The sequence below is a fragment of the Mus musculus genome, chromosome 9 (assembly GCF_000001635.26).
Source record: "Mus musculus strain C57BL/6J chromosome 9, GRCm38.p6 C57BL/6J".
Taxonomy (NCBI): Eukaryota; Metazoa; Chordata; class Mammalia; order Rodentia; family Muridae; genus Mus; species Mus musculus.
In genome coordinates this window covers 80457156-80466576 of record NC_000075.6, presented here as the reverse complement: position 1 = coordinate 80466576, position 9421 = coordinate 80457156, and the positions used below count along the sequence as shown (strand labels likewise).

The window sequence follows — 9421 nt, the reverse complement described above, 5'->3', positions numbered from 1 at the left end:
GACAGGTCTAATATAAGAGAATCATATGTACCACTCCCTGCAGCTTCAAGGTGCAACCATGCATATAGTCACAATAGCATAAAACTAAATGTCTAATAAACTAAAATTAGACGCTCCTGAGGCATACTTACTCAAGCAGAAAGGTTTGGGGCAGAAGAGGACAGATCCTCAATATCTGTTATTTAATAACACCCTAGAGTGAAAACTTTAGATTAGTTATAGAATTAGACTATTTCGAAGTACAAATCGGAGGGCTGGGGCTGAAGCTCAGCAGAAGAGCACTTGTCTGGCATGATAGAAGCCCTAAGCTCAATCCTGGGACTGGGAGGAGGGGTGAGAAAGAAGCATGGAGGACCACACTAGAAGAATTAGTTTTAGCTGAAAGACTGTTTTTCAGACTATAGAGATGGCTCAGTGGTTAATAGTGCTTGCTGCTCTTCCAGAGGACACAAGTTCTGTTCCCAGCACCCATATCAGGCAGCACCCATTACAACGAGCACCCATTCCTGTTTCGGGAATCCGATATTCTCTTCTAAATCCCACAGGCACTCGCATCCATCTGCACATACCCCCTGCCTCACACATATACCTATAAATAAATGTTTCTTAAAGTAGTTGTTCTTTGAATGGAATCAGTATGAGTCAGGCGGTCACTCCTCACAGCCCTTCCAGGATGGTGATGATTTCTTCAATTCAGTGCATAACAGGTTTAAAATTAAATGAAAACTCGCCTGTATGTAACACCAGATAGGAAACCCTCTAGAAAGCAGTTCTAGGAGAGAATAGAGACAGATAGCTCAGCTACCTGTGGAGAACAGTGTATTCCTTACACTCCAGGAATAGCAACGAAGCCCTCAGTGGGTGTTCCTAAGACAGGTCCTTGTAAAACCTCCACTGTCAGCCTCTCCTGCCTCTGGAAAGACTTGCACCAGTGCTCCGTGTCAGTGTAACCTGTAAGTGAGAAGGGAATCTGTCTGAGAACACTGGCTTTCAAGCTCCTGGAGCAGGCTGACAAATGTTCCTCCAGAGGTTAATAAGATAAGGGCTGCTCCAGCTGGCCCCTAAACAGAGATTACTCCTGAGGGGAAGGTAAGCAGATTATTCCAGAAACTGACCTGCTTCCGGATCCTCGAGAATTAGCACCTTCATAGGGTAAACCAGGGAGGTCGTCTGTACTCAGCCGGCACCTGGATTTGATTGTTTTTCATATTTCCGTCACCTTATTTCTTTAAGTGTGACTTGGTATTGCTCTGTGATTTTTCAGAATTACCAGTATACAGAACCAGAATGAATTTGCAAATTAAACATGCTATCTTTGTTTTGGGGATTTTTCTCCAAGTTCAAGGAATCAAAGGTAAGTTATTTAAATGTTTGCTTAGTTTTTAATTTTCTTTTCTAAATCCAGGCTTAGTAGTATGTCCCTGTAATCCTAGCACCCCAGAAGACTGAAGCAGAAGAATCAAAACTTTGAGACCAGCCAGAGTAACTTAGGGAGACCCTATCTCAGGAGAAAATGTAAATGAATGAGTTGTACGGCATTTATATAGGAAGTGCAAAGTCATATAATGATTTAAAAAAACTCATACTGTCTAATTTTAGTATTGAAAATTGCTTGATGATTTGATTGAATAGATGATTATCAGAAATGATAGTCTACTAACTTTCATGTTATTAAACAGTTTTAAATGCAATTTATAGTAACAGAACAGGAGAGCTAATACATCTTGTTTGTGGTTATAAGACATTCAATGACAACTCTCATCACTAGTATTGATCACAGTAGGTCCATGGAACCGACTCCTCAAATACATTCTCAGGAAATAGAATCTAAAATTGAAATTAATATTCAAGGGGATTGTGATAAGATCAAATGCATTTCTTACCTACACACAATTAAACTAGAGTCGCCTGCCCTGCAAAGTGTCGTGTGCTGTTCACCTTCAGTGCACAAAACCATCAGCCCAGGTGTTTGGTTGGTTTGGAAGTAGTGCAAGAGAAAGTTCTAGACTGTGTCTGTCCTTATAGCAATCCTTCAAGTGAGTCTAAACTAAAGCAAGCAACAAATAGGCTTACTTGGGGAAAATAACACTCTTTTTTCTTTTTCAAAACCCACAGGAGAAAGTTTAACTCTGTCCTAAGGATAAGCCTAATCATGAATACTCCATTTTTAAAAGTTGTTAAAAATCAGCAATGTTAGATTTGCTTTTTGTCTTTAAGGAGAACATTAAAATGTTGGGATAGTAAACCTTTTCATTGAAATCTGGTTTTTAAAGTGTCTAGGAAATGTAGGCATAAATAGTTACATGTGTAAGACATAAAGGGTCTGTGATCCTATATGTTACTGACAAATATGTGACTTTCAGTGGAGATTAAAAAAAAAATCTGGGCAAAATTTGTATCCAAGTTTCCTTCATGTTTGACTACTCGAGGCAAAAAAGGGAGTGTTTTTTAATTTTTCTTGCAGAATCAGCTATGTATAAATATTTAAATGTATTTTGAAAGTTGTAACTAGAAGCAAATGGTACTGTTCCAAGATAGTCTGAGCTTTATCTGGTGAAAACACACTGAGTTATCTGTTTGATAATTCTGGCCAGGCACACCAGCTCTGGTCTTGTTTATTTAATTAGCTACATTTATTAATTAAACTATCTTTCTTATTTCATGATGCATCAGATGTTACACACAATTACAAATAATATAATTATATAAAGTAAGTTAAATGAAATAAGCTCACCTCAAACCTACAATTTGGTCTAGGCCTACATCTATGGAATAGCATGCTCAAATTACAGGAGAAATTTCAAAAGGCATACTTCTAGTTTTGGACTTTTTATTCCACAAGGATTGCATATCTTCCAGTAAGTCTGTCTTGACTGGACGTTATGTCTTCAGCCAATCTGGTTTCCTATTTGTAAACCCTTAGTGACTTTGAGGGTATCTACCTAGTGCTAGCTTGAGAGGAAAAGGGAAGGAGTCCACTTGGTCCAAGGACCTATGAAACTTAGCATCTGGATGCTACACTAAATCCACACTCTATTTATGAAGATGACATAGCAATTTTAAAAATCCTGTTTTTCTTTTATTAAAGAAAGGATTCTTCATACAGTTCCAATTATGGTTTCCCATTCCCCAACTTCTCCCAGATTCTCCCTACCTCCTCACCCATCAAAATCCACACCTTTCTGTCTCTGGTTAGAAAAATAAACACACATCTAAAGGCTAATAATAAAAAGGATAGGATAAAGACAAAAGCAAAATAAAAAACAAAAAGCAAAATAGAACAAAACAAACAGGAAAAAAGGACCCTCAGATTAAAACATGAGAAACACACGAGAGACATGCACGTTCACACACACAGGAATCCCACAAAAACACATGAGAGACATGCACATTCACACACACACACACACACACACAGGAATCCCACAAAAACATGAAACCATAACATATGTGCAAAGGAACTAGAAGGCAAATAAATAAATAATGCCTGCCTGGCCAAGCATTATGAGACATTGAGTTTTGTTTGTGTAACTCATCTACTGCCAGGTGTGGGGACTGTCCTTACGAATGGTTTGTATCCTAAGGACAAGTCCCATCCCTAATCCAGAAGCTATCTCTGGTTGATAATCACTCACAAAATAAGTAGATATTTTTAATTATCCCAGGTATGTCCATCAAAACACAGCCTTCGTGGTCACCTTTATGTATTTTCTCAGTGTGTTTATTTAGTTTTTACAGATTTATTCTTCCACTACAAGCAATTTTATACCAGGCTTTTGGCAGCTTTATCAAAGCATATGAATTTCTATATTGCTATCTAGGTTTGGACAGCTTTGTTTAAATGTCTACATAATGTTTTAATATATGCATCAAGGTTTGATTTCCTGAATACCCAACAAAGGTGAACTAAGTTTTTCCAATTATTTTATTACATACAGAACTGCAGTAAGTACATCTGAGTGTAAGTCATTCATTTGAGACAGCACAAGTTCACTAAACAATATTGGCTCAATGAAATATGAACAGTCTATAGCATCTGATTCCTATTAACAAATTACTTCTAAAGAGTTTTCTATGCCCTTGAGTGACTCTTTACAACTTGATTCCACAGTGTGTTCACTGTGTAGCCAAAGGTGGGGTAGACACAAAAAAACTCAGAAGTATGCTCATAGTTCAAAAGGATTCCTTGTAAGCTTTGCAAATTTGTATGTAGTTTTTCCATAGGATTTTTGAAAGAAAGAAAGAAGGAAGGAAGGAAAGAAAGAGAGAGAGAGAGAGAGGGAGGGAGGGAGGGAGGGAGGGAGGGAGGGAGAGAGAGAGAGAGAGAGAGAGAGAGAGAGAGAGAGAGAGAGAGAAAGGAAGGAAAGAAAGAAAGAAAGAAAGAAAGAGAGACAGAGAGAGAGACAGAGAGAAAGACAGAAAAATAGAAACAAAGAAAGAGAGAAAGAAAGAGACAGAGAGAGAAAGAAAGAAAGAAAGAAAGAAAGAAAGAAAGAAAGAAAGAAAGAGAGAGAGAAAGAAAGAAAGAAAGAAAGAAAGAGAGAGAGACAGAGAAAGACAGAAAAATAGAAACAAAGAAAGAGAGAAAGAGACAGAGAGAGAAAGAAAGAAAGAAAGAGAGAGAGAGAGAGAAAGAAAGGAAGAAAGAAAGAAAGAAAGAAAGAAAGAAAGAAAGAAAGAAAGAAAGAAAGAAAGAAAGAAAGAAAGAAAGGGTTTGGATTTCAAAATTTTCATTAATTGAAATTGTTTTAGTGCAAAAGACCATTGAAAATTTCAAAGACTAGTTACTTCTATTATTATTGTTGTTGTTGTTGTTGTTGTTGTTATTAATATCCCAAATGTTGCCCCCCTCCTGAATCCCTTTCACGGAGCTCTTCCCCCATCCCCTTCACCTCTGAGAGGGTACTCTCCACCCAGGGTATCTCCCCTGTCCCTGAAGCATCGAGTCTCTACAGGATTAGGCACATCCTCTCCCACTGAGGCCTTCTGGCAAGGCTCCAGCCTCCTCAACATGGTATGAGCCCTGGGAAGAGGCAAGGGTGCAGGTTCATCTGAAGTACGCAAGGCACACATTGTACATTCACCTCTCCATTTCACATAAATAATTTCAATTCATTGCCTGTGACATTCAGGGTGTGGGAGGAAGGGGAGAGAGAAGCTTCCCTTGGCAAGTCCTAGAATGGAACTGGTGTTGATCGTAGCACATCCCTTGTACATTACATTTGACTACTTTAAATGAAACCTTTAACTAAGTTATTATTAGTCCAAGGTAGGGTAATTATTCTAGTAGCTGGAAATGTCAGGAAATTTGCATTTGAGGATACTCCACTTCTTGATACTCCTACACTACTGAGGACATTCTCATTTCATGAAATTATCCGGGAAGGTCTTTTTGCCTTCTCAGAACTCCATTAACGGAGAACATAGCATCGTTTGTACTCAGGAGATGGCTGCCCAACGGCAGTCACATTAACTACAGCTACCGTATTTTGTGTTCGTGTCTGGACAGTGGAATTCAAAAGTTTCAAGGCAGACTTGTTTAAATGTCATACTAATATATCTGCAGAATACTCTACTATCAAGGCTGTGTAAATTGAAGGTACTTACAGTAAATGAACCAACAAAGTGACAAGTCAGAAAGTATTTACAAGATTATATGTTTGCTTTAAAAATAAAAAAGCAATTGCTGCTGTGTGGCCCTTTTGCTTGCACAGCTGCTCACACTAGAGAACCATCATATTTGGAAGCTAGTTTGAGCCTATGCCACCTGCCACTTCGAGGCCAAGAACCATCAGTTCTGCTTACATGCCAAGCATCCCTGGAAATTCTGATCCTATCAACCTTACTGCCATGATTATTTTTGCAAGTTTTATGCTACTGTCAAACAATTCGTGTCAGAAACAAAGTTTTGTTTTGTTTTATTTTTAGAACAGTTTCTAGGTTTCCGTTATACTTCAGCACCTGTGTTGGCAATAAGCATAAAAAAAAAGGCTGACCTCACTGCTGTACTGGTAAGCCTCAGACTCCTGAGTGACAGGTCGCCACCCACACTGTCTCTTCTTTCTTAAGGATAGGACAGACACTTGTGCACTTGTGGGAAGGGAACTGAGTTTTCAAACCCTTGCAAGAATGAATACTAATCAGATTTTTGAAAGGAGGAAAATCTTCCAACCAGACTGTGAGATTTAACTTCCCAGAGTGGACAGTCTCAGCAACAAACCACAGAGCCTCAGCTGTCAAGCAAAGATCAGTTCACCCAAGACTAGGAGCCCACCCAAGATTAGGACTCCCAAAACAGGAGTCTCCAGTCAGGTGGAACCGTTTGGAAAAGATAAGATGGCATGATCTTGGTGATAGGCCTGGGCAACCCGCGCACACAGCAATGTCACAATGAGTTGGCAAGGGTGCTGGCGCAGCCACGGTAAGGAAAATCACATCTGGAAAACTACTATGGAGCTTAGAACTGCAGCATACACCATCATCTTTGACTGAGAATGCCCTTACGTCTGTACTTCCAAGCATAGCAAATAGAAGCAGAATATGAAGGAGCCAAGAACAGTAAGGCTGCTTCTAAGCTTGGCTTTGTGCTTGCATTTGCATATGGGTATCTCCCCATTTACAGTAAACGGGTTTTGAGGTAATAGCATCTTTTTTCATGCCTTTGCAAATCTGTCTTGGTTCAGTCTCATCACCATAGCCACACTTTCCCTAATTGCCCCAGAAGAATTAAGGGAAGCTAAAAGAAAAGGAATTTTGTAACAAGAAGTCAGGACCTCGAAATTCATAAAACATTTCCACTTTAGATGGGCTTTAACATCAAACAGAAAATAGAGTGTGTTGGGCTAGTGTATGCTTTGAAGTTTGCCCTGCTTTGTTGATAAACAATTTGTATTCAGTAAAGTTGAAAGGCAAAACATACTGGCACCTTGATTAACTCATCAGACTATCAGATCAAAACGCTTTGCTGATCGTAACCAAGTTAATAAATGTTAGCTGTTACTTAGCTTTGTGGGATCATCCACTAAGAGCTCACAGTGACCTTAAATAGTCTTACTTCTTAGGAGTTCAATGGCTAACAGGCAATGTGCTCATTTGTGGTTGGGAACCTTAGACAGACTGCTAAGTAATACTCCTAAATTCATTTGATGTGGGAAAGAGAACTCTCTTGTATCTATTTAGTTCAATAATAGCCTCAACGAAACATAAGTACAGAACTAGTATGGTACTTGTTTTTTTTTTACTCCAAAGCTGAGTTTTCTGTTTAATAGAGCAGATGTTTCTGGGCTATTTCTATCATCTGTTGTCAGAACTAATCTCAGAATTGGCAGTCACACCCTTCAGGCCCGCCCTGATGGTCACATCCTTCAGGTCAAGTTGACTCTGACAGTAATATCCTTCAGGTCTACCCTGAACATGGAAGATTCTGTCTTAGGATTCCTAGTATTCTTTTAACAGAGTAAGGATGTCTTGAATTCCTCAAGGAGCAATGTATAGTGCTATCTTAAGCACCTACAATAAAGTCTCAGTGCTAAGTGACTTACTTAGATTGTTGCATTATGTAAAGTCAGTAACTTACCTAGTGGATATTACCACAGTGGAAATGTTCTTTAAAACCCAAATTAACACTATCTCTCCGTCATCCTAAAACCTCTCCTCCAGTTTTGCAGTGCAGTTTTACTTCTGGAGATTTGAAATTTTTGAACCTTTTTTGTTTTGTTTTTTTTTTGGTTGTTGTTGTTTTGTGTTTGTTTTGTTTTGTTTTGTCATTTTTCTTTCTTCTCCCTGCTGGAGTTCATCATTGTGCTCCACATGAACCTAGCAGACGCTAGTCATCTCTTGAATCCTTATCAACAGCCTTCTTGTTCACGAAAGGGAAATGTACTCTGACCTTCTAGCTAGATGACACTTACCTGGTTAGCTCACCTGAGAAAATGCACTCTCATTCTTGAGCTGACAGTTGGTACTGCAGAACCTCACAAAGCACAGGATGCCCATGAACTGTGTATTAACTGTTGCCCTATCTGGACCCCAGATAGTGCCTAGCCCACTGGATCTCAACCTATGGGTCATGACCCTTTTAGGGTTAAACAATACTTTTACAGGGGTCGTCTAAGACGATCAGAAAACAGTTATTTACATTATAATTTGTAATAGTAGCAAAATTACAGTTATGGAGTAACAATGAAAATAATTTTATGGCTGAGGGTCACCTCAACACGAGGAACTGTTATTAAAGGGCTGCAGCATCAGGAAGGTTGAGAGCCACTGCTCTAGTCCAATTATGCTCACTGACCCCTCTCACCCTGAGCCTAGAGCCTGCTGGCCTTCTTTCTTAGAAGCTGAGACCACAGATCAGTTAACAGCAGAGCCTGACTCCTTACAGAACAACTCTGTTGCTCACTACATGACCCAAGCAAATTGCTCACTGAGCAATTTTACAGTTTCCTCATCTATAAAGTGGGAACAATGATTGCAGGGTTTGCTTCATAGTGCTAAAGCATTTAGTGTGGCATCTGCTACATAAACACACACTGAAGGCTGATTCCCAAAACCACTTTGATGACTAACCCCCTTTACATCATCACCCCTCCTACCTGATGAGAAAACGCAAGTCATTTGACTTGTCTCTTCCTACTTCAAAGTGCCTCTGAATCTGTCCTAACACCTCTCATTTTCTTTTGTTTCAGAGGGAATTTAGTAATTTTCAGCTTTTGCTAATGTTATTCTCACCTACTCCCTGTGATATGTAACTCCAGTTCCCATAAGACCTTGGCCTGCCAGTCCCCTCCCACCACGCTAAAGGTGTTCATGTAATGGTTTCCAGTAATGGGAAAGGAAACTCTAGACTCAAGTTTTGAAGATTTTGAGGATCTAAGATGCAATAATTGTTCAAATTATCTAGTGGTTCACCTACACAGCCAAGTTTAAGCATAACTTTGGTTTTCTGGAAAGCTGAGATTTAGGTCACCATTTTGTGGACCTTCAGGGGATTATTCTCAATCTGCTCTTCTTTTTAGTAATTGTATATTATAGTTTTACTGTTCATGGCCCACTACCTACTCCAGCTTCAAATTAAAAAAAAAAAAGGGAAAAATAGAATTTTCAAAGCCTTCCCAATGTATACAGAATGGATGCTATAGAAAGAAATTGAAATGACTATATCATAAAAGGTATCTACATCCCTTGTTAATTTTCTTGTTTTCTCAGTAATATCTCTTGTAGTTAAGAAATGAAACCAACCAACACCTCCATCAGCAGATGAACAGATGTATAAATGTGGTATATTTACATGTCAGGGATAAAAATGGAAACAATGACATTTGCAACTATGTAGATAAATCTGGAAAACAGTGCGTTAAGTGAAACAAGCCAAGCACGGAAGTGCATATGCTCAGTGGTCTGTGCAGAACCCAGAGGTAGA

At 39.1% G+C, this 9421-nt stretch overlaps 1 protein-coding gene across 2 annotated transcripts in view; it reads left to right on the top strand.

Moving 5' to 3' along the window:
- Nucleotides 1-922: 922 nt before the first annotated feature.
- Nucleotides 923-9421, top strand: part of Impg1 (interphotoreceptor matrix proteoglycan 1) — a 152882-nt gene continuing 144383 nt past the window's right edge. Inside the window, exons 1-2 of one of the 2 annotated variants that reach the window (XM_006511328.4) lie at nucleotides 923-1089; nucleotides 1265-1354. In XM_006511328.4, the coding sequence (XP_006511391.1) occupies nucleotides 1288-1354 (67 nt within the window). In that variant the 5' untranslated portion in view covers nucleotides 923-1089; nucleotides 1265-1287. Of the gene's footprint in view, nucleotides 1090-1138; nucleotides 1355-9421 lie in introns of those variants that run through there. The other variant, NM_022016.3, reaches the window with a different exon arrangement.